This window comes from Gopherus evgoodei, chromosome 7 (assembly GCF_007399415.2).
Source record: "Gopherus evgoodei ecotype Sinaloan lineage chromosome 7, rGopEvg1_v1.p, whole genome shotgun sequence".
Lineage (NCBI taxonomy): Eukaryota > Metazoa > Chordata > Testudines > Testudinidae > Gopherus > Gopherus evgoodei.
The window spans coordinates 7,210,560-7,236,494 of record NC_044328.1 but is presented as its reverse complement, the minus strand read 5'-3'; the positions used below and the strand labels follow the sequence as shown (position 1 = coordinate 7,236,494).

The window sequence follows — 25,935 nt, the reverse complement described above, 5'->3', positions numbered from 1 at the left end:
CGATGTTTAATTTTTGTAAGTGGGATTTTTAAATCTAGTAAAAGCCTAAGATCCAGATGTATTTTCTTTCTTTTTGTTTTTAATGATATTTAACTTTTTTAAGAACAGGATTGGATTTTTGGTGTCCTAAGAGGTTTGTGCACATGTTGCTTTTTAATTAGCTGGTGCTAACAGCTGATTTCTTTGTTTTCCTTTCTCAGCTCTTCCCTGGAAGGGGCTGGGGGCAAAAGGGCTTGAGGGTACCACACAGGAAGGAATTCCCAAGTGCGCCTTCCTGAGTTCCAAGGGGGTTTGCATTTGGGTGGTGGAAGCATCTACCCATCCAAGGTCAGAGAGACTCTATAACCTTGGGAGTTTAATAGCAGCCTGGAGTGGCCAGTATTAATTTTTAGAGTACTTGCGGGCCCCAATTTCTGCACTCGAAGTGCCAGAGTGGGGAATCTGTCTTGACAGTGCCAGGCAGCCAAACCTGATTCTCTCTTTGCAGCATCTGCTTTCCTATCTCTGCTGCATGGGACATGCTGTTTGAGCAAAGCCAGCTGGTATAAGACAAATCAATTCCCCTGCCTTCGAAAGAGAAGCTCCTATTTGAGCTGGCACTGCTCTGTAACAGCTCCTGATAACAAGGCAGAAGCAGGCTGTCCTCAGACAAACTAACTGCTCCCATGTTAACTCTTCAGGCTGTCTCGTTTGAAGCTTTCACTGGGGCTGGAGCAGAGGCGTAAAGGTTTTGAAGGGTGATTCTATAAAACTAACGCTGAGATGTTATTATTTTGTTAGCTTATGCTGGAGATGAGCCCAAAGCAAAACCCCTCCAACCAACCAGCCTCCTACTGCTTCCCAAATTCCACAGCAGTTTGCAGCGCTGACCCACCTGTATTGATATGGTTTGGGTGGTTTATAATAGAGTGTATGTAGTGCCTTGTGTGGGTATTTGCTCCCACAGCTTGTCTGGGGCAGAATTCTCATGGCTTAGTGGTCAGTGTGCAAGACTGGGACTGAGAACTAAGAACTCCTGAGTTAAATCCCAGCACTTAGCTTCTTGCAAATGATTTTAAGTAGCAGCTGAACTTTCCTGGACCTGCAAAGAACATTTGATCCGGGTTCATTATTACAACTCTCCATTGCTTATAGAGCACCACAGACATGGAGGTGTCTACACCGACCAAGCCACTCATGGTCCCTGCCCTGATTCTTACAACTGAAGGGGCTGAAACTGCCGGCATCCTGTTCTCAGAACTCCCACTGACTTTCATGGAAGCACCCAGCCTGCGGAAAGCTCGGCTCAGACTCTCATTCTTGGAAAAGGGCTGGAGCTCCTGAATCTAAACGCTGTAGAGGGAGGGACCTGAAGCAAAAGCTCAGACCCAAACAACCCTAGATTGTGGGAGGCTGGAAGGCTGCCCAGAATCTTCACCTGGAGCTGAATTTTTCAGTTGCAGTGTCTTTAACAAATACTGAATCCTGAACTTGCAGATCTGGGTACAGATTTGACACTTTAATTCTAATCGGCTGTCCATCCCTGACCATCAGGGTCTCCCGCAGAGGGAACAGTCTGAGAGGGGCTTTTTGTTGTTGTGAAGCCTTATGTTTATACCACCGAGAAGGAATTTGCTTCCTAATAAAAGCAATCTCAATGACTTAAATTAACCTGTGTCCGGCTGCCCACTGCCACCTATGGCCTGAGCAAAGGCAGCAGGTGGGAGAGGTCCCAAGCCATGGTCTAAGCTAGTTCTTGGCTCTCTGAACGTTTCATGAATGAGGAACCGTGTAACCCATTATTCTATGGGACAAACTCAACGGGAACCAGAAACCCCACTGAAATATTGCATGTCGGACCTGGCCAGGTACTTGCAAGGGATGATCAGCAAGAGCAAAAGCTAAAAGTTCTCTGGCCTTTCATCTCTCACTAACAGCACCATGTTAGGGTGGGCTGCAGGGCTGCCGAGGTTGGAGGGGACGCGTTATGTGAAGACGGAGATGGATAGCCAGTGCTTAATCTTAATGAGGGCTAATTTATAGAGATGGGTCACTCTCAGGGCAAGTGTTCCTCCGCCAGATGCCGAGATTTCCCTCTCCTAAGTTCCACGCTCATTGAAAGAGCAGCAGCTTCCTGTACAGGACTGTTATGGTGAGAATAGAACCGGCTGGGAATTTGGGGGGGAAATGTTTTCTTGTTGGAAAATGATTATTTATCGAAATCTCAGCTTTTTATGTGACTGTATCAGCCTCGATGGAACTTCCATTGGGAAGGTTTCTCAGGTCCAGGATGGAATTTCTGGACAAAGCCAAAGAGAGAGACTCCAGTTGTTAGAACACTCATCTGGGGCATGGGAGCCCCAGGTTGACGTCCCTGGTCTGAATCAAGCCGAAGGGTGTCCAGTCAGGGGTGCAAAAGTTTTGGCCCAGGTGACCTGCCTACGGTCATGCAGAGAGTCTGTGACAGAGCTAAGATTACAGCCAAAGAGGACCTCAGGCCTCTGTTCTATCCACTGGAGTAGACTGTTTCCCTGATCCATGTAAATCGTTTACATGCATCAAGAACTGAGGGTGGGCAGATGCTCTGTTGTCAGATTGGAAGCTAAGGGCCAGTGAACCACCTGCAGAAGGTTAAATTCAGGGTCTAACCACGAAGACCAGGGAACCATTCCCAGAGCCCCAGCAGCTTCTTATCACACTGTGGGGTTTCTTCAGGGAATGGAGCAAACGCCTAACCAAGCCATTCGCCTAATGCGAGGTTTAATCAGCTCTTTCTCTCCTTCAGCTGAGCTACCTAGAGTCATGGGAGAGGGTTGGGCTGGTGGAAGCAAGTTCTGAAGCTGGTTGGGCACCTCTGAAGAACATTCCCCTTCCAACGTTTTATGCCTCTCTATTAAACCATCTCCCAGCCTCAAAGCTTAAGCGAACACACTTCTGGCCAAGGAGGGAGAGTTCTGTTGATCTAGCCCCTCAGTGGAGGCTGGATCAGACCATGGGTCATTAGACCAGTGGGCCAGCCTGGAGTCTCTCCTTTCCCCCTTGTTTCCAGGCTCTGCAGCTCCTGTTAAGGTAGGGCTGGGATCTAGTCCTGAAGGCTGTTTAACTCCCAACCTACTCCCTCTGCTCAAATGATGGGGGGCCCTGGAGTGCAGGCTCCTTGTGGGCTGGCAGTCCAGCATGCTGTGGTGACGTTTGCATGGCGGTGTCACAGATTATTGTGTTGCAATGGAAGCAGAACTCACAGCTGATAAGGTATCAGTTTATTGTGAGAAGCTTTGAGGAAGGAAAAAGTTAAAGGATGGGGGTTAAATGTTACAAAGGGGAAGTTCTTTGGAGGTTCTGATTAAACATGGGCCTGAACCTGTGATCCCACATCACAGCAGCCCAAACTCTCTGACAATTTGAGTCCCAACCTGGAGCCAAACGGTGTGGATCTGGCCCTTCTCCAGTGCTGACTGGCTAGTGGAGGGTCCCGTGTGGGGAGGGAGAAGGCCGGGTAATGGGGAGCGTACCCTTGCATTAGGAAACACAGAACCTAGCTCAACCAATCCACGTATCAAGCAGCAGTGCCAATACCACCCAGTTTTGGTTGGGTTCTTTTGCTCACAGTGCTGGCTCCTCAAATTCTGGGATGGCGCTCGGATGTAGTTGCCAGCCTCCATCCTCCCTCTGCCACAGCCTGAATGACTGAAAGACTCTCCTTTTTCCCCAGTGTCCATCTATTTATATGCCAGTAGTGTGCTGGTCTGTGTCCCTGCTCCTGTGAGAAGTAATGGGGGAAGCACAACTTACATGCGACTCCACACTTACCTAACGTCAACTGAGTGACGTATGTGATGACTTCGATGCCAGGCTTCAGCTCAAACTGGACCAGGTTCTGGTTGAGAGCATTAAACAGGAGTTCAACAACCTGGTGAACCAATCGGAGATATGTGAGGTCAAAATGGACAACAGTATCAGCACCACAGAACCTCTTGGGACACATGCAGTCTCTGAAGGCTAAAATCTAACCCATCCCACAGCAGGGAGAGTGGCAGGGGGCATTTTCAGGAACTCATTGTTGTTCCATGTGATTCTCCCGGCAGGAAAAGTGGAATTTTAAGGCCCCAGGAGTGTGCTATGATGTTTTTACTGGAAGGGAAACCAAGAACCATCGAGCCCCAGAGTTTAAGACGAGAAGGGAACTCCAGACCATCAAATCTGCCCTCCTATATATCACAAGCTAGACTTGGGTAGGAAGAAAATCCTTTGGGATCCCCCTTATTTTCTCCCAATCAGCACTCTTGGGGCCTGATCCAGTGCCCAATGGAGTCACTGGGAACCTTCTAATTGAGCTCAGTGGAGGCTGGATCAGACCATGGGTCATTAGACCAGTGGGCCAGCCTGGAGTCTCTCCTTTCCCCCGTTTCCAGGCTCTGTAGCTCCTGTTAAGGTAGGGCTGGGATCTAGTCCTGAAGGCTGTTTAACTCCCAACCCACTCCCTCTGCTCAAATGATGGGGGGCCCTGGAGTGCAGGCTCCTTGTGGGCTGGCAGTCCAGCATGCTGTGGTGACGTTTGCATGGCGGTGTCACAGATTATTGTGTTGCAATGGAAGCAGAACTCACAGAAACCCGGGATCTCTACAGCATTGCATGTGGCCCTACCCTCTAGGATAAAATTCAGCCGAAATCAGGAGGATCCCCACACACGGCTTTCCAAACACGCCTTCATGCATCCCTTAGGCACACTGACTACACACTTAAGAGACTGACCTTGCTGGCTTTCAGTCAGCTACTGTCATCTCAAGGGGATGACTTTGCTCAGCAGGTAAAAAGAGCTTCTAAAGATTCTCTGTGGTCCCCCAAGTTTCTTAATACCTTGTTGCCGCAGAGCGAGCAAGTGAGCTGTGGGATGCCCCCCACGAAGCTTGTGCTGCATATCCCGTACAGCAGTAGTGCACCAGAGAACACTAGCCAGAGCTAAGCTGCTTTCTCCTGCAGCATTTCACTCTGTGGGCTTTTGCAGAGCTGATTTAATCACTTAGTAATCCTGGCGTGAAAGCTTCAGCAGCCTGGTGCTGCTGTTTCTAACTCTCCTCTTGCCTGAACATCGCAGTCCCTATTCATCACTGTAATTACCTATTTATCTAAATGGATGGATATTGTAACTTCCAAATATAGTTTGTATGCGCTGATCGCTATTGCAGAATAAAGAGGTCTCGTACCAGTGATATGCAAACGGAAGAGCCTGATTTATTTTTAGTGAGCCTCAGTATATTATCTCATCGCTTTGCCCTCTCTCCTTCCATTACTGTCAGGTATGTAGGGTATTGTCCTCAGGCCACGATGGACAGGGTACGACCGGGTTGGGAGGCACTACTGTAACAGGGTCTCGCCACTGGGGGTGCTATGGCACGAAAAAGGTTACGTTGCTCAGCTTCCTTAGTATCTCTCAATAAGCTATTGGGAAAGCCATAGACTCCCCATCTGGGCGAGGGCCTGTCTGAACGTACGATAGGCTTTAGTCCAATAGCTGCAGCTGAACAGCAGCACTTCTTTTAGAGAAACATAAAAGCCCCAGGAGGATTCTGCGTGCAGTGTGTGTCCATGCAAGGTGTTCTCTGAGCTTAGCTGCATTCCGTGCTGCGACCCCTGCTGCTACCTGCTCCAGATCGCCTTCGTGGCCTTTCCTCCTCTCCGTCGTGTTTTTGTGGGGTAGTATGAAGAGCTCAGCGGAGGTGGGCAGGCCAGGAAATACTGCCACCAAAATCTGCTCATCAGGGATGCCAGTCACCTAGGAAGAAGAGAGAGCAGTGGGATTAGAAGGTCACTTGGTGCCTTTTGGTCCTGCTCTCTGTTCTTTCATCCTGTTTTCTTCAGAAGAGCTAATTAAGTGGTGAACAGCAAGCTCCTACCCACTGTCGGGGGGGGGGGGGGCTCATGTTCTCTTATAGGCGACATAGCTCTAGTGAGCTGCTGTGTCCACTCAGTAGGGCCCGTTACAGAAGCTCTTGTACAGAACCACTCTTCCTCCTTAACCCTTAGAGCTAAGGATTGGCCTAACCGTACCCAGGATCCAAAGAACCCAACTTCTGCGAGGCTTAAATACAGACCAACAGTATATCCACATTTTTGCACATCGCCTATCTTTATAAAAGGCTGACTCAAAACCCCAGATCCAAGCAGCCCTGTTTCAGCACACCCACTGCTGTGCACATAACTGACGGTACCTGAAAAGGAGGGTATGAACCCATTATGCACCTACAGATCAGGTTTCTGGTCGCCCAGCTGCCTAATTTTCATGCACAGACGGCTGTCTAGTTGTGTCAGTTGGGTGCTCCCTCACTTCTGCAGTTGCACAAGCATAGCTCAGAGATTGTAGCTGAATATTTGGTCCCAACAGGACACAGAGACAAGTATTCTTAGAGTACGTCTATTTTACTTTGCGCCTTCCGGTGCTTACAATACTAGAAAAAAAATCAGCTGGTCTTTTTTTGCAAAGTGACTCTGAATTTGGTAAAGGGGTGAAATATTCCCGTTTCGTCAAATGAACCATGTTTTCTCACAGTGTGAAAATTAAATTGCTGAAATTCCACCAACTGCGAATTTTCCATGTAGTTTTGCTGCCTGTGAGAAATGGCTAATAGGAATGTTACAATGTAAAAAAAAAAACAACTTTCTGTTCCAAGAACAGCAGAAAATAAACGTGAAGCAAAAGTACATGACATTTCTCTTGCTTCGAGCCCATTACAATCAGGAATTTTTGCTTTGATCCATCACCTAACGAGACATAAAAATAGACTTCCTGGCTGCCTGATAGCAGCATTCATTATTCCATGCCACTTTTATTGTGTTTTGCAAGAATTCATGAGCCTTCACTCAGAATGTCCTGGTAAAATCCAAATGAAGGTTAGTTACACTCTGTCTCAATAAAGTCCCTCCCCCTCCTGCTGTCTTAATAGGATGAGATATTTTTCACTTCCTGTCTCAAACAGTTGTGTAGTGTTGATATGTGCTCCACTCCACAGGAAGCTAAGTATCAGATGAAAAGACATCTCTCTCATTCCAATACAGATAGATAGATTAGATTAGATTAGATCTTTTGACCTAGCACTGATATGCAGCTTCCTATGGAGTGAAACACAACAGCACATAGCAAGACTATACAACTGTGTGGGACTTGCTGTGATAGCTGGGCCTACCAATTTACCCTAATTATGAGCTCAGCTGTAAAAGTGAGTGTAAGTTCATAAAGTGTCACAAGAACCTAAAACAACAAATGTTATGGGGAACAGATACAAAGGCAAGACAGACTGAATTAGTCCGAACTCAGAGGCCTACTTATGTAACCCAAGGATTGTGCTAAGATCATGCTTGGTAAACAAGAAAAGTGTTCAGTCAGGAATCAGTGAACCAACACTGGTATGTCGGAAATTAGGCCTAATAAATGGAAAAAATAGTGAGGGGATGGGACTATTCCACCCACCACTTCCGTTTGGTGTCCTCAAAAATTGGCTACTGGAGTAAGCTTTACCATCATGACTGCCAACCCCACTGTCCCCTGGGACCGTGGGCCTTCATCATCCTGAGAGACGTCCTAACCAGACCAGGCCAGAGAGAGGGGCCCAGATGATCACTCCACCCGCTCCAGTTGAATCCTAAACACCACCTAAAATGTGCCCTACCTCCCCATGTGTCCATTTCCTTGCCTACCTTATCTCTTCCCTTTCCTATCTCTTTCCGTCTTTCTTCTCACTAATACGAGTCTGGTTTAGCCCACCAAGAGTGCACATTTTGCAATACTGCTGTAAGCTTGTGACCAGAAAGAATCCACACCAGAGACAAAAGCTGCATTTTCTATCTTTGGTGTTCTTTGCTCTCCCACTTTTGTGAGTGTTTGTCTTGTTTCATCTTCTAGGAAACGGGATCGGACTTTAAGAACAACAGCTTCACACCATCTCACCTATCTTCTTTTTCCCTCCAAAGGACAGTTACTACCCTCTTTAATACCAAGAGACTGTCAGACATGGGCTTTTTCCCTTCTAAAGACTTTCTCCAACTGAAGGAAAAGAGAGCCAGGAACACTGTTAATAACAGCCTTATTTAATACTTCACGTTTCAAATGCTTTGAACTGTTTTTCCTTCTTTTTGTATCTTCAATAAAAGGTGAAAGGGCTTTTTAATGGCGTGTTTGCCAAGCAGCTCGAGGTCTCTGTATGCCAATCCCCGAACCCTGTTTAAAATCGTTTCATGTTGGACAGCGTCTGGGTTATGATAACATCTTTGATTCTTTGGGCCCGTATATCCCACCTAAATGAATACAACAGACAGGAAATAAGGAATATCTTATTCTATTAGTCACTTTACAAATACATTGGGTTTGTAAAGCGCTTTGGGATACTTAAGGTTGAAAAATGCTAGAGAAACGTTAATAGTAGTAATTATGTTGCGTACAAATCCCCTAATGCATTTTGTTTTACAATTGCTCAGCACATTAACAGGCTGCTGGTGACAACTCCAGAACGATGGCTTCATTATGGCTGTTCTCTGCCATCCTTTTCTTTTATTTTTTTTGTTGATGTTGCTATTCCGCTATGAAACTCTCTGCATTTTAATTGCCTTTCCATTGTTGGGGAAGGAGAATGGGAATTGGGCACTCACCTGCACTAGAGCTCGCTTGATCACTTTGCTAATGTCTTGTCTCCACTCGGGGATGTCAGGATTGTGGTAATCCAGATTAGGGGAAAACGACAAGAGCTGAGACTGGAAATACTCTGCGGATATAGAGAGAATAATAATAATACTTGGGCAGTACATAGGGCCTGATCCTATGCCCGTGGAAGTCAGTAGAAGACTCCCATTGTCATCAATGGCTTTGGATTAGGAGCACAGTTCCTTTTGTCAGAGGATCTTTGTCATGGTACAATTCCCCACTCTGAACCTTAGCGTCCAAAAGATGGGGTACCAGCATGAATTCCTCTAAGCTCAATTACCAGCTTAGAACCTGTAGCGCTGCCACCAACCAGGAATTTCAGTGCCTGGTTCAGTCTGGTCCCCCCAAAACCTTGCCCGGGGACCCCCAAGACCCAGTCCCTCTGGATCTCAACACAAGAAAAGTAAACCCTTTCTCCCACCTTTGCCTCTCCCAGGCTTCCCCTCCCTGGGTTACCCTGGAAGATCACTGTGTGATTCAAACTCCTTGAATCACAAAACAGAGAGGACAATTCACCTTCCTCCCTCCTTCTCTCTTCCCCTCCCAGATTCTCCCTGAGAGAGACAGTAATCCTAACACAGAGAAAATTTAGCCTCTCTCTCTCCGCCTTCCCTCCTTTCTCCCCACCAATTTCCTGGTGAATCCAGACCCAGTCCCCTGGGGTCTCACCAGAATAAAAAACAATTAGGTTCTTAAACAAGAAACTTTTAATTAAAGAGAGAAAAACAGTAAAAATTAGCTTTGTAAATTTAAAATGGAATAGGTACAGGGTCTTTCAGCGATAGACACTGGGAATACCCTCCCAGTCTAAGTATACAAGTACAAATTAGAATCTTTTCAGCAAAATACCAATTTGAACTCCTTCCAGCCAAATACACATTTGAACTCCTTCCAACCAAATGCACATTTGCAAATAAAGAAAACAAACATAAGCCTAACTCGCTTTATCTACCTAGTACTCACTATTTGGAATCTATAAGAACCCGTATCAAGGAGATTGGAGAGAAACCTGATTGCACATCTGGACCCTCTGAGCCCCCAGAGTGAACAACAACCAAATTCTAACAGCACAGCACAAAAACTCCCCTCCCTCAAGATTTGAAAGTATCCTGTCCTTTGATTGGTCCTCTGGTCAGGTGACAGCCAGGCTTACTGAACTTGTTAACCCTTTCCAGGCAAAAGAGATATGAAACACTTTTGTTCTATTAACTCTTTCTTATCTGTTTATGACAATCTTAAAGCCAAAGAGAGAGACCAACGCACTGCTGGACAGAGATACACAGACAAAACAACACACTGTACTTATAAAGGGCCTTTCATTCCAGTAGCATCCCATTGCACTTCACAGAGGAAAGGGAGAAGAAAGGAAAGGAGAAAAGAAAGCGATACGAGAGGGGAGTACATGCTCCCTTCATCGTGCTTTGGGTTTGCGGTTTGAACATCTAACCTTCTGGCCTGCTGCTTGCAAAGCGGCCACCCCGTAAGTAAAGTAGGGTCAGGATGAAATTTGAAGCCAGTGCCTCAAAATGGGTTTGTTCGCTTGCACTGTGCTCCACAGAGCAAACACGGACTGTCAGGAATGCTTTTTTCCAAAAGCAGCCATTATCTATTTGTTCTCCTGGAACGTTGCCAGGAATGGTTAATATCCCCGTAAATCAGGCACCAATAGTGCTAATGACACACAAATCCAGGGCAGGCTAGTCACAAGAAGCTCCAAAATTACTTCCTAATTACTTGATATGTAGGGTGGGGGCGTCCCAGGCTGGTTTCAGTGACAGGCTTTTTTTTTTTTTTAAAGTACTCAAGCCCAGGCAGGTCCTCTAGTCTGCACTCTAACACCCCACGCCCCCGCTGTTGGCACAAGCACCTGCCTCTGGACCTGCCTCCTCGTATCTCTCTGACTCATCCTCTCTTTTCAAGTCTCATCTAATGTGTATTGCTCCTTCCTGGCCCACGACCCCCTAATGTCTCCCTCACTCTGCTGTCACGTGGCTCTGTAATTCTAATGCAACATCACAAAGTCTAACAAGATGCACTGGGATGTCTCAGCCTTTGAGGCCTTGAATTCGGCTTTCCACAGCCAACAGCAGAGCTCCCTCAGTTGTACAATACACTGACTCCCTGTACATGTTTGGACTTGGGGCCTTCACAGTCACAGCCTAGATGTCTACCACTTGAGCTAATGGGATAACTCCATTAGGTGGTAGCAGCAGTAGGTTGTTATCCTCTAGAGGACCAGCCACTGCTGGAGGACACAACCCAAGCACTTCTAGTATGTTGGGGAGTCAGATTTCCACCACACCTAGTGCTTGTGTCCCTGAGGCCTGCTTTGGACGTTCCACTAGCCATGCTGCAAGGCATTCCTCAGCGTGAATTTTGAGTCGGCTATTTTGTTTTCTCTTGAGGTTTTGGTTTCCAGGTTGGCTTGCTGACTCTGGGCATTTCAGACCTGAGTTCTTATGGAGGGTGGGATGGATTTGAGCCATTATGATGTCTGGAGGTTTCAATAATTAGCATACAGAACCAAGGTGGAGCAGACAACATTGAACATAAACTCTTTCTGGAGCAGAGACTTCTGGGGCATTTTGTGTTTCATGTGTGTACTGTGAGAGAGCCATGGACTTCTGAGCTCTGGTCAGCAACTCTAGGAACTGCCACAATGAAAATAAAGAATGTCAGTAATAATTTCCCAGGTGGTCTCGAGGCTCAGACATGGACTGGAACTTGGAAGACTTCTATTGTATTCCTTGCTCTGCCACTGGACTGCTGGGTGACCTTGGGCAAGTCACATACCCGTTCTGTGCCTCAGTTTGCCCATTGGTAAAATGGGGACAATTATTTTGACTTTCTCTGTAAAATGCTTTGAGATGTACAGAAGCAAAGCCTACAGAAGAGCTAGGTATTATAATATGCAGGTAAAATTAACCTGACAATAGCATCAATGAGGAATGCCACAGATGGTGCCATAAAAACCACAGGTTTTGTCATGCTTTTAATGGCAAGGGCTGTCCTTTCTTTTTAGGCGCCACAGCATTATTAAATAAAACACACATGATAGAAAAACTAAAAGGCAAACAAAGACCAGGCCTGAACTACAAACCTCGGTATGACTACATTGCTCATGGGCATGAAAAATCCACACCCCCGAGAGATGCAGTTATATGGACCTAAGCTCTAGTGTAGACAGCGCTCTGCCAACAGGAGGGCATCTCCTACTGACACAGCAGCATCTTCACTAAAGTGCTACAGTGGTGCAGCTTTTTAAGTGTAGAGCTGCCCAAAGTGAAACCAACTTTTGTATGGTGAACTCAACCTAGCCTCCAACCAAGTCCTCTGTGTTTCACTCTTCACCAATGCACATAGTGTAGCATTTCCAACCGTCCATCCAAAACCAGACAGCAGGTGCATACATGACATCTTCCGCCTTGGCTCACATACCAGGGATCAAACGAGATCTCCAGCACTAAACTCATGAGCTAGTACAGCTTGACTTTAAGAGCTCCACTTTGCTACAAAGACTCAGATCCTTTGTGTATTGGCATAGAGGGGTACCTCTAACATATCCTCCCCAGTGGCTTACAGATACTCAGCACATATTCAAGCTCTGTTGGATTCGTCTCCTGAAGAAACATTGCCCAGTTCCCAAGACAATGATTTCCCTGAAATTTACAGTGCCTCTGACCACACTTGAAACAAGGCTGATTAAATACAGATTTACTTACATAGGCTAATAGTAACTGTGTGCTATTAAATCATGTTAGCAGATTATTAAAATCCACTGCATTTCCACAGCGCCACAGTTGATAAATACATATTTATCTGGTTGTTAAATCTCAACAGCTAGCTTTCTAGTAGCCACATGAGCATTTATTTAACACGTAATCACTGGAACGAGACAAACATTCAATGCAACTTTCATCATCTGACACGCACATATTTCAAAACCTTGCTATCCGAGCAGGACCACGTTCCTGACGTTAGCTGGGGAGAACTGGATAATGAAAACAGAAGGTGGCACACGGAGAGAAGTCTGTGATGTCCTGGGGGTATCCCCTCCATATTCCTGACCAGGACTCTGGAATGGCCCCGCTGTGAATCCAGTCCAGGATTTGTATTGTGCCCAGTGCAGGCAGGAACTGCGGAGGTTCAGTAAGTGCTGTGTGGATGCCCATGCAGTGCAGCTATGAGCTAGAAAGCTCACAGTTATGTATCTTACTGTGAAGTCCTAGGTGCAGATCCTCAAAGGTATTAAGGTGCTGAACTCCCACTGATGTCAAATACAGCCTTGATTACAATGGGAGTTAGAGGATCTGGACCTCAGTGCCTTGGTTTTTTTAAGTTTCCAGTAACCTGGGAAATAACAGAGTCCAGGGCGGAGTCCCAGACCCAGAGAAAATTGTGATTTAACTAAAGAGCTTTGCTAGATGGATTTTGTTAAGGTGCTTTAGCCAAATCTCTCCCTCTTGGAATCCTCCCTCAATCAAACCTGCTCTCTGGTCTCCTCTGCAATTGGGGCAGCTGGCCAACAGGCCCTGGAGTCAGAGGATCCTCCAAACACGTCAAGCCCTGATAATCCAGGACCCTGTCCCTGGGGTAATCAGGCTTGTCCCATACTGAGATTCAATAGGGAAGCCACTGCCTGCTTTCTTCTGCTGGACTCTGGAAGACTCTTGTGTTCTGCTTCCCCCTGCTTGAGTTTTGCTTGCAATCGGTGGAGCATACCATGCACGGCGATGTCCTTGGTGTCCTGGAGGAGGGCATTCCCAGCGGAGACCTGCACCGTGATGGTGTTCGTCCCCTCGGTGGCGAAGGTGTAGGAGACGCTGCTTTCCAGGGTGATGAGGGGCTGCAAAAGCCAAGCACAAGCAATGATGACAGAACCCCGTTCTAGGACTGGGATTACAGTATCTTCTTGGATTCACAGAAATGACACATGGAACTGGCCTGTGGGGCCATTTTATCCATCCCACCACCAGCTAATACAGCACTGCTCCTCAGGGCTTTCTGCATTTATACAGGACTCAAGTCACGACCCTTCCCCAACTTCCCCTATGGAGACTCTCCCGCAGCCAGGTACATCTCTGACTACTGCAAATGCTTCCTGAAATTCAGCCTAAAAGGTTCCTTTTGCTGAACTGCATCCCCTTCCTCTAGTTATACCCAAGTAGAGCACAATGAGCAACTCCACAGTATTTGCAGAATGCAGTATTCCTCCCTCCTGCCCCACAGCTCTAGGTTAGCCAAGCTATATACAGAGATTGCCTTGAATGAGAGTTTTGGAGCCAGGTTGGACCCCCCACCCCCCCCACCCTCCCACACACAATTTGGATGCCATACCTCCCCCGAAGTGTCCAGACCCAAGCTATGGCAGTCATGCCTAACTCAAGCTAGATGTTTAACGCTGCCTCTCTATCTCGGTAGCGCTGTGGCCCTCATCGCTGTCGTCTCTGAGGACCTGACATTAATACGTGGATCATCACAGCATCTGTGCGAGGGAACGAGGGTGGCACATCGCTGGAGTGCAGTAGTGGGGCACAGGACACCTGCATTCTACTCCCAGCTCTGCTAGTTGGTGACCTTGGGCAGGCTGCTTTGCCTCTGTGCCTCAGTTTCCCCATTCTGTAAAATGGGAATAATGACACTGACTAAGAGACTGAATGAGTCTGGTCACACTAGCCCTATAGTGCTTCAGGATAGTGAGCTATAAGTCACTACATAGAAGCAGCAAAGAATCCTGTGGCACCTTATAGACTAACAGAGGTTTTGGAGCATGAGCTTTCGTGGGTGAATACCCACTTCCTCAGATGCATCTGAGGAAGTGGGTATTCACCCACGAAAGCTCATGCTCCAAAACCTCTGTTAGTCTATAAGGTGCCACAGGATTCTTTGCTGCTTTTACAGATCCAGACTAACACGGCTACCCTCTGATACATAGAAGCAGAAGAACAAGGTACTTCTAAACTACAGGGAACATTAGCAATTGTCCTACAGGTTACCATACATGATTCCATCCCAAAATAACAGCAGCCAACGTTGTCTTCAAAACAGCCTTTTTCTTGCGTGTGCCTGTGCTGGATGTTGTATTATTAAGGCTGGTTTCACCTGCATCATGGAGTTCTAACATTCAGCCAATTCCTTCAATTTAATTCAAGCGCCAAGGCTTGGGAACGAACTCTAAATTAAATCAAGTCGTTTAAGGTTCATTTGCACAATTGTATCAAACAGCCGGACACATTTATTAAACCGAACCTGTGTTAAGCCAAGCAAACTGGCCTTTGGTCATATTGCAAATACAGCAGACCAGCAATTCACTGCAGTGGCTGTGTGTGTGTGTGTGTGTGTGTGCACACGCTTAATATGGAAGTGGAGCTCTTTAAAGAATGGGGTTGAGTGCAGGGCAAAGTTTGCTGTGCAATGATGAGATTGCAAAGCTGCATAGGAGGCGTTAGGTGCTGTGATACCTAGTGGCCTAGATTCACTCTTAGATCTAGTGGAGGGTGGCTGTGGAGGCAGAAATGGCTACACTTTCCCCTCTTCTCCAGTGGAAGGAGGCTTGAAATGGCGAGTGGCTTGAGTAGGGAAGAAATGTGCGAGTTTTCAGCTGCCTTTGCGAGCACAGGGGTGTCTCTGCAACTCTGGTGACATCCCAGCAGAATCCCCAGGTAGCACTGCCTGTCCTTCCTCAGCTTTCACCCTAAGCCCCCACAGGAAGCAGCTGGTACAAATGACCCCCCTCTCTAAGACAGCCAGCGTGTATCCCAGGTGCAGCCCGCAGCCGTAGTCTGAGCCGATTTGTTCCTAAGAAAAGCAGCCTTTTTGCCTTGAATTAGCGGCGGATCCCTGACCCACGACCATGCACATTAAACAAGGATTGGAGCAGGATCCCACATGCCCCGTGACGTGACTTAGTGAAACCCACACACCTCCTGGGTGTGGTGTTCTGCCCCATCTAGTGGCACCAAGACACTTGAGAGAGAGCGAAAATGAGTCAACTTAACAGCCAGCTGGTTGTTAGCTCACACAGTAGATGCTCCTGCACTCAGTTCATGAGATCCCAGCTTCAAGCCTGCCTGCTGATGACTGGGGTGTGTCGGTGTTACCTTAGCATGAGACAGAGGCTGCAGGCAGGAGGTGTTTTACCCAGAGAGTGCAGCAGGAGCTTGGAGCCACCATGGCTGTGGTGCTGCAGCAAAGCCAAAGGGCTGCACCATGCAGCAATTTTCATATCGGGGAGCCATATGGGCTCAGCAATGCAAAATGGCTTGTGCTGCTTCCCTCTTGGTAGGATCCAGAGAAGGCTGCTCAAGCTGAATATCCATGGAGCTAGATGGGGTTGGTGCTGCAGAGGAGCTAAACTCCATGCTCCTCTCCCTCTGCACCCCTTGCCTGAGAGCCCCTTCCCCTGCAAAGATTGCTAAAGAGGTGGGGATACTGCTACAGAGGGGGCAGATTCCCCCTTCTGAAGAGAGGGGCCCCAAGCTGTGATCCCAGGAAGAAATGGATGGTAATAGGGGCAGCTACCCCCCAGAACCTCCTGCGGGGAGTCTATCCTTCTCCATGGGCCTGGTGACTTCCTGCTGACTCCAGCCCTGGAGGAGTCTTGCATATCCTCTGCAGTCTCTCTAAAATCTCCTGAGCTTTCCCTCTCCATCACATCCTCCTGGGGCTGTTTGTAGGGCCATCACCCTGATCTCTGCCAGGTGTGCCTCATTCTGTCATCTGAATTGGCTAGCTCCAGCCCCTATCTAATGGCTGAGCCACCCTGGTAAAAGGACACAGAGAAAAAAATGAGCCATCCTTGTAAAACATTCACCATTTCCATAGGAAGAGTCAGAAAATACATCATCCTTCAACACAAAAATCCACTGTGCAACTATGATCAGTTGTTTGCATTCCCCCCCGTAGCACCCTATTATTACCTCTGTAGCTGTCATCGCGCAAGACCTAAACAAACACACAGGGGCTGTGTGAAGGCTGCAATTATCCGAGTCACCCCTCTGCACTCTGAGTGACCTGCTAATTTACTATCACACGAGAGAGTTTGGGAGAGAGAGTGGGTGCCCATGCCGCACCTCTGTATTCCCTTTGCCATCCGTAAACCGAGTGCTGAGAAGCCATAGGACACAACTCTGGGGCACGAGTGTATTTGTAACATATCCTGCTTCCAGGGTGAGGACTAGGCAACAAGAGGTCCATGGCAATGGATTAAAGTCTACGGGGAATTCTGGATCCCTGGGTTGACATAGATGAAAGTGACACAAAATGACACCTTCTCCAGAAAGCCAACTCCACTTTCGTTAACAGAATCTGATGAGACTAGAAAGATGACTAATCACCTTGTTGTATTACTAGCATTAACTATTTTTACTCCTTGCACGTCTAAAGCATCCCTCACCATGGCATCTATATCGGCTTATACTGTCCATGGGTTTGAGGTTACACTGAATGGCCCAGGATTCCACTGGAAACCAGTCACTTACAGATCTGAGACTCTGCAAACAAATTGCAGAACTGTTAGAGCTGAGAAGAGATTTGCAGCCACTTAACTCCACTTTCCCATCCCATCTTATTTTTAAAGGCTCAAACGTTCATACCCCATTCTTAACATGACCTCCAGTTTTGTGGGCACAAATGACCGCAGGCACAATTTTCCACCTGCAATTTATACTGCTTTGATGTCTAAGGCTATGTCTTCCCAGCAAAAATGATGTATTTTTACATCAAGATAGCTAACTTGAGTGCTTGTCTTGATGTAGTTAGTCAAGACTGACCCCAGTTGGGGAGTACAGCTATCTCAAAGTAAAAACCACATCTTTTTTGCTGTGAAAACACAGGCTTAGTTCATAGACTATCACAGTTGGAAGGGACCTCAGGAGGTCACCTAGTCCAACCCCCTGCTCAAGGCAGGACCAATCCCCAGACAGATTTTTGTCCCAGGTCCATAAGTGGCTCCCTCAAGGATTGAACTCACAACTCTGGGTTTAGCAGGCCAATGTGCAAACCACTGAGCTATCTCTCCCCCACCCAGCTATGAATTAGGGATGTAGACATTGAAGTGACCAAAAACACCCTCACAAAACTGCAACCACATTACTTCCCTTTGCAATTTACATCTGCATAAATGGAGGGCAGTGTCTGAAACTGTAGCCCACAGGTCTCTCAAACAATGGAACCTGCATTAAAGAGCATCTCCAGCAGGCAGTCTCCTGATTTATTCCTTTAGAAACATCTCCAAAACCTCCAGTGGAATTCATTTCAACTTTTCATAAAGAGATCCTTTGTAGTAGGCAACTGAGTTTTGCCAATCCCTTTGCTTAAGAGAGCTTTCACTTTTATCTTTAATGTGTGCTCATGGCCCTGAACAATAGGCATGGTCAGGCAGGAGCAATTCATTGGGAGCCTTGCTTGAATTTCTAGACAGCGATAGTTATTTGAACATCAGCAGCTTTAAAGTACTGTGTTGGAATCGAGCATTATACGCTGTATACTGGTATATAATGTAAACACCAATGGTTACTTGAACACCCACAGCTGTTAAATGCTGTGTTGAAACCCAGCATTATCCAGTATATAGTGGTATATAATTTTCTTAAGTTGCAAGCAAACTCAGGTAATAACAATGGTCTGCCAAGCACAATAATAAGCAGCGGCAAAAATGTAATGACTCCTGCAACACCACCACCACAAGAGGGAAAATAAATCACAATGGGCAAAGTTCAGACAACAAACAAACCTTTTTAGATCCAGGGAACTCAGCAAGAGCAGCGTGTTTTCATTGCTGTTCAAACAATATTCTGCCCTGCCACGCCACTGAGTTAAGTACAATATGATAAAAAGGGACCGTACCTTGGTGCTGTTACCAAACCACCAGAAGTAGGTAAGGGTGCCCGACTGACTTGGCCACACCACTGCGGTAAGGTTGACTTCCTTATTCCTAATGGCAACGAAGGGTACGTTCAGATGGACATGCTCCACTGGACCTGCGGGAGGTGATCTCATTATTACAGGCATCTCAGTAAGTCCTCCTTACACAACGTTCTACAATGACGCAAAGCAAAACTCTCTCCCCTTTTTGAAGTCAACCGAGTTCCACCAGCATAAATTTGATGCAATGGAGGAGAGACTCAAACCCTTAGAAGTTTACTTAATGATAGACGATGATACCAGATTAACAGCCCTGGAGACTCCAATTCTTCGTTGAGCTTTTATAGGGTTGCATCATAGGAGGCAGGTGTGCAAGCTTCCCCTACATGGCCCAACCACTGTGTCTCAGATTTGGAGCTGGGATGCACAAGCTGTTAGGGTTTTACAGGATGATTTAGATTCTCTGCCCATTCAAACCTTGGCCTGTTGGAGCCAGCTAGAATGATGCTTTTTATAACGCAGACATCTGTCTGCTAGGAACCAAACTGAAACCCACCAACTCATTGCACAGATCACCAAACAGCTCTCAGATAGCTATGGATTTCAATCTCACCAGCTAAGCTGGGTCCTATAGGTGAAAGGCCCATAACCCATTACCAAACCTCCAAGCCATGTTGGATGGACAAATTTCCACCCTTGATTAAACCAACCTACATAGCAGGGTTGGACAAAATCAGTCTAGCTAGGGTTTTATATGGTTGTTCATCATCATTCTATCTGAGCACCAAGACACATCAGAAAAGACCCTCCAGCTGCTCTTTAAACTGAAAACAGTCCTCTTGCTTTGTGATTTGAACCCAAACCCCCAAACATTTTCAATATTATTAATAATATTCCAGTAGTGACCAATATCCACAGGTGTGGTCCACCACCACATTGTGCTAGGTGCTGTACAAACAGAACAGAAAGATGGTCCTGCCCCAAAGAGTTTACAATCTAATACAAAACAAGAGGTAACAGGTGGCTACAGGCCAACACGCAGAGGAGGACAAGAAAACTATGATACAGTACTGGTCATCGCGATAGGCAGTGGCCAGAGTTTTTTGTGGGCATCACAGCAAAGGACATTTTTAAGGAGGGATTTGAAGGAAGAGAATGAGGTAGCTTTGCAGAGATCTATGGGGAACTTTTCCCAAGTGCAAAGGGGCAGAAAGCACAAAGATGCTAATTTGAAAATGTAACTAGTGAGTGATTAATATTCATAATATTTGACAAGCCTCCGAACTTGGTATTAACTGTGTCATGAAGCAGAAATACCAAAACAATCTAAGAACATTTATGTTTGAGGTATTCATGACCTGATCAAAGCCAGGTACTAATAAGAGTCTTCTGAGAGCGTTTGGTCTCATGAGATTTCCAGAACAAAGAAGTTTGAATAAGTCTAGGCTAGCATCTAAACTTCTTGCTCCTTTTTGATCTAGAGCTACACCTGGGAACTTTTTTGGGTCAGCTGTCATTGGTAGTATTTTCTTCTCTACTTTTGGTAATGATGGGCCATCTTTATTTGTCTATAGGAAGAGTTCTGAGAAGAAGAGCGAACCAAGAGATTAAACAGATAATCTCCCTTGCTTCTGGAATGGTCAAAAAGATGACGATGCAGCAGGAAATCTTGTTGCAGCAGCAAATGGCCAGAAATAACTCTAGCACTCACTCCCAGTGCATGACAATTGAGAATTCAGTTCCTCGCCACAGAAATGAAAATAACAAGAGGAAAAAAAAAACAGATGGAGAAAACGCTAACGTTTTCAGTTGGAACTTCAGTTTTTTCTCCATCTACTTTTCCCCCGCCTCTTGCTTTATTTTTTTGTGGGGGACTGAATTTAAATTGGTAGTTGAGATGCACCAGGCATGCTAGCATGTTGCTGCTTATGTCTTATCGGTGCTGTTAAGACCTGGTAGTCAGATGGACCTCTACTGTTAGAGAGGAAAGGCAGGCTTGTGGATAATACTTGGCCTGGGGCTAAGTAGAGCTAGGTCTGATTACCAGTTCTGCCACAAACTCTCCGTGTGACCCTGGAAAAATCACTAAATCTCTCTGCCTCACTTTCTCCCCTCTACGACGGGAAAGTTAACCCTTCATCTACTTGACTTGTAAACTCTTTGCAGGGCAGGGACTGACTCCTACTATGTGTATGAACAGCCCTAATACAATGGGACCCCAGGCTTGGTTGAGGCCTTGGGTGCTGCAGTTGTCTCCTTTTGACAGGGAAAACAAGGTAGCCAGACACCAGACGTGCACTATCTTTCTAGGAGCGAAGAAGTTGTCTTAGTCTCTCAGATGCTCAGAAGACACAGGGTCCTGGCCTCAATATACCCTCAGCGGGGGTGGAGTGAGGAGGTGAGCAGTGAGGCGAGCAGCACATAAGGGGATGAGGAGGCAGGAGGTGAGTGGCAGGTGGGGGAATGTGGAGGGACACAGGAGGTGGGTGAGGGGGTGAGGAGGTGAGTAGTAGGCGCATAGGCAGCGGGTGGAGCCTCCCTTTGGGGAGGATAGCCGCCAACTCCACCCCTTCTGCCTGCGCTCCCCCACAGGCAGCTGGAGCCCTGAGACCCCCTGACGTATATGATAATAAGTTGAGATCATTAATATACTGACCTATAGGAGAAGGGTACCCCAACATTAGTAGGGTGAGGAAATACAAACAAGGAAGAGGGGAGAAATCGCTACTGAATATGCATTAGACATAGTGGCATCAGCGGAACATGTTATAAAAAAGTTCTATCCCAGTCTGTGGGCAGAAGGAGAGAGAGATGTAACCTTGGGAGGTGCCAGAATGGTGCCCACTGGTGATGAGGAAGAAGGTGATGGTGATGGAGAAGATAATGCCTAACACTTCAGGTTGTTCTGCATGGGATGACGTGAGTATATGGATGTTCGATGTACATTCCGTATTGTCTCTACCTACCTTGCTGGGCGAGAGTGTCTGTGACTTTGCTAAAGGTATTAATAAACTATTGTAAGTACAGACGGTTTCCTAAAGTGTGAGGGTTGCAACTGTGCACATCGGGGTTCCCAACTGAACAGTAATTTAAAAAATATGGGGCCTGATCTTGAGACAAGCACCTGTCAAACCTCAAAGTAATAACTGGGAATTTTTAAGTAATCAATATAATACACAATCTTTAGATCAAGCTACAGGTCCAAAGGGACAGTGATGGGGTCTAAGAAGACAAGGGAGATGAAGACAAAGAGGCTCAAAGAGTCCCCCGGCTCTAGAATCTCAATATTGAACAGCAAATCCAACAATAAAATTGAATAATCCCTGAGCAATGGGTTGCTATTACAGGCTAACAACTACTTTTGTTAGCTAATGGACCAAGGTGAAGCCAAGAGCAGTTAATGCTCCAATAACTGGATGTTAAATGCAGTTGTGATTGATTTTGAAGGAATTACAAGCATGATACAAGATTCAAGGGACATTTTTACTCTTTCACACACCTAGCTTGGAGTTTAAAACCGATTCTCTCCACTGGCTCTTGCCATTTGGAAACTTTTCAGACAAGCGTACCCCTCAGGGAGTGCAGCAAATGAAACGCAGGAGGGAGAGAAGGTGTATTTGCAGGCTGAGGGTGAAGATAGTTGAGCTTCATGAACTTCCATCAGGAACTTGGATTAAAGGGTATAGCAGTGACTGCAACAGGAGCTCTCAGACTAGGTGGTCTAATGGCCCAAGCACAGGCCAGAATGCTCCGATCTCCTGCATTCCTATCCTGGGTTATTCACTCTCTTCTGTAGCATTAAGAAAGTCACTTAATTACTCTAGATCTCAGCTTTCCAATGTATAAAATGGGGTTAATGACAGTTACCTCCTTCACTCGCATTTGTGAGGATAAAATAGCTAATGTTTGTCAAATACATTAAAAATGAAAAGCACTATATAAGTATTCACATATTATTAACGCTCCAGAAAATGTTCCAGGCCTAATGGCTTTGTGATATTTAATCAACATTGCCCGCCCCAAACATTAAAAAATCATGAGTCACAGACCCAAAAATCAGGATAACAAAAAAGAATAATATATTTGGAACTTGTTTTATTTTTCTTCTGATTTCTGAGCCATTAGAATATGCTTGGCTCTCATTTTCAAGCTTTTCTTGAAGCCATGAGGTCTAGAAACTTACTTTGTTTCAAAACGAAAGCTGAGATTTTAATATGATCACATGACCTTAGGAATTGGGAATTTCAGAAAAGAGCGATATCAAGAGCAGGGAATCATAGAAATCAGGATATCTGTCCCACTGAAAAGTCCAATATTTCTATATTCATTTTTGTTCCATATTGAGACATACTAAAATAAAACTTTTTCTAATATGAAAAATTGCAAACAAGTTTGATTCAGAAATGTTGAAATGTTTTGTTTTGAGTCAGTTCAACTTTAAACTGTATCTGTCTCTGCATCTGTTAAATCAGTTTTCAAAGCAGTTCAGTTAAACTGTTGCGAACTCCTGTTAGTTTGGTCTCAGAAGGTATATTTTCACTGAACAGCTAACCCCAGTGATCCGCCCTGGGTGTGAGCAGCCAAGTTAGCATAGCTCAGGTGTGAGCAAGCCCCTCAAAAAGCCCTACCCATGTTACTGGGTCCTCACTGTTTCTACACCTGCCCATGTGTGTCTGCGGGGGACATATCCCATGGTTCTTTGCGCTAGAGGCTCCAGGATTTCTTCCCAGTCAACTGTGTCAATTGTGGGAGAACCAGTGTGCCCTTTGGGAGGAACTGTGGGGAAGGGCATTGGAAGACTATCAGCATTCAATTGATTTTGCCTCATTCTTCCCTCAGCGCCAGGCACCCTGGGTGGACTACGTAGCCCATGATGCACCACATGGCTCAATGAAGTAAGACTGAGGTGCATCATGGGAGATGCAGATCAGCCAGGAAGTCCACAGGAGAGAATGGAGGCACAAAGGACCCAAATTACAACTCCCAAAGGCACCACAACATCTTATGTTGATGCAGTTAAATGTTGAATTGCCTTGAAACCAAATGTTTTGGTGCAGTTTAACAAACTGAAAGGATTCAACTCATGTTGAAGGAATGCATGACAAGGTATTTCATTTTGATTTGCCTGCTGGAAAATTGAAAAATGTTGTCTACAGAACATTTTGAGTTCATGGAAACCAAATTTTCTGTCAAAAAATCATTCTGATGGAAAATTTCCAACCAGCTCTAATCATGAGATTTGCAATAAAATCATGAGAGGTGGTAACATTTTTTTTTCTTGCAGTATATTCTTATGGATCTGTTTCATAACAGCAATAAGCCAAGCCAAGGCAGTGTGTATTTCTGGGCATTTATATTGCTCCTCCAGAAGCTTGTCCACATCTCTTTGGTCTAGAAACTGATGGGAAGACTGGTGAGACCAGGTTCACTTGTGACCTGTGTAGCATTTTCTGCTAAGTTGGAGATACTGATGAAATAAACCAATCTTGTGGTGTTTTATCTTTTTCAGAACTGTCCAGAACCACAAAGTGCAGCAGCACGTGAGAATGAAATGTAACGACCACAAACAGTAGCTAAAACGACCTGCAGTTTTTCAAACCCTAAGGAAAGGCCCTAAGGAAAGGTTTGAGTTATGTTTTGAGGGATTGATTCATGCTGTCTGAAGTATGTTCATCTATCCCCTGCATACGGAGCTGGCCCTTTAAAATCCCTCATTGCATGTGTCAAAGGAGAATCTTCTTTTACAAGAACGCAGTGAAATTCACCCTGCAGGTCAGGATGCTACTTAAAGGGCCGGGACTGCATGAGCTGTGAGCCATGTATACAGGTTGGGATGAGAAATTTCCTAGTGTGACTGACTTCACTGAAGTAAATAGGAATTTTTCCATTGGCCTCAATGAGGCCAGAATTTCACCCCTAGAGTTTAGCGCCGACATCTACTTACAGACCACATGTAGGAAGAGGACAGCAGTGTCGGAGCCCAGGCTGTTTTCCGCATAGGCCGTCACCTGAAAGATCCCAGCACTCTTATAAACGTGCCTGATGCCCTCTTCTATGGGGCTGAAATTAGCATAGGACATGGCAATACCATCTCCAAAATCCAGCTGGATGTTTGTCCTTTGGAGATCACCCTGCAACAGAGAGCACTGTGGTTACGAAGTCGGCTGATAAGGGTGATTGATGTTACACTCCATCCCGCTGCTCAGCTTCACATTGTTAGTGTGAAGACAACCCCAGCACATGGCAAAACGATCGCTGCCAAATGCTGCAATGCCCCCAAGCACAGCCAGAGCCAGCTCCAGCTCCTATATTATATCTATTATATATCAGCAATGCCCAGAACAACCTGGACATTAAGAGGTGTGAGCAGGTGTTATCCTCCCACTCCTGAACCAGTGGTTCAAGGGTGCAGAATGCCACTACAGTGCTGCTTATGGGGCACCCGAGATGTGTCTATTTTGGGGGCAGTTGAGATGAGAGGAGCTGCGTAGATGGCAGGTTACGTCTCTGCTGAAGGATTAGCTAGGAGCACCTTCCAGGTGCTGCTGGAGTGCACTGAATACAAGAAGAGGAGGGAGTACAAATGAATGAACAGCAGTAGACAATAAATCTTAGGCCTTGTCTGCTGCAATGGTTTCATTTAAATCAGTTTTTAAAGCAGTTCACTTAAACAGTTGTGAACCCCTGTTCGTTTGGTCTCAGAGGGTATGTTTTCACCCAGCATCTGGGTCTCAGAACCCAGGTTAGCTAACCCTGGCATGAAGGCGGTCACAGCAAAGCCCTTCCCATGCTACTGCATCCTCATTGTTTCTACACTCACCCGGGTGTGTCTGGGGAGACATATTCCACGGTTCTTTGTGCTGAGATACTCTAGGATTCTTTCCCAGTCAACTGTGTCAATTGTGGGAGGACCTGTCTGCCCTTCAGGGGGAATTGTGGAGAGGGCATTGGAGGACTGTCAGCACTTGAGTGACATCCTTGCTGTGAAGTGAACAGGTTCCAGCCTCAGTTAAACCCGGGTTCTAAACTCTGCCCTCAGCTGAGTGAGCTAGCCTGAAATTGGAGCACCCAGGTCAAAGGGTTTGCTGTGTGGATGGTAGGGAGGTTTGGGCTAACAAGTAGGGAAGCACCTGAGTTAACTGCAGTGAAGACAGACCCAAAGTGGTTTATTTTAAAATTTGTTTCCAATCGGTTAAATCAAAATAAGCCTGCTTTAAACCAAAATAAAAGCGTCTACATGGCATTCTTCACCGATTTAACTAAGTCAGTTTAAAAACACCCTTTACATTAAATCTGTGTAGCTCTCTGTGCAGATATGCACTCACGGCCCGAAATCCTTTCTTTAAGGTGATAAGGATTCCAATCACATCCAGTTTGGATTGGGAAAGTCAGTAAAAGAG

General features: G+C 46.0%; 1 protein-coding gene across 1 annotated transcript in view; it reads right to left on the bottom strand.

The window, feature by feature from the left end:
• The window catches only part of SORCS3 (sortilin related VPS10 domain containing receptor 3), a 495,944-nt gene that overhangs the window by 10,005 nt on the left and 460,004 nt on the right, over positions 1-25,935 (bottom strand). The window contains exons 19-24 of the mRNA XM_030570154.1: positions 24,480-24,666; positions 18,518-18,651; positions 13,394-13,517; positions 8,620-8,732; positions 5,621-5,752; positions 3,790-3,889 (exon numbers count right to left, since the gene is read on the bottom strand). Of these exons, the coding sequence (XP_030426014.1) occupies positions 3,790-3,889; positions 5,621-5,752; positions 8,620-8,732; positions 13,394-13,517; positions 18,518-18,651; positions 24,480-24,666 (790 nt within the window). The remainder of the gene's footprint in view (positions 1-3,789; positions 3,890-5,620; positions 5,753-8,619; positions 8,733-13,393; positions 13,518-18,517; positions 18,652-24,479; positions 24,667-25,935) is intronic.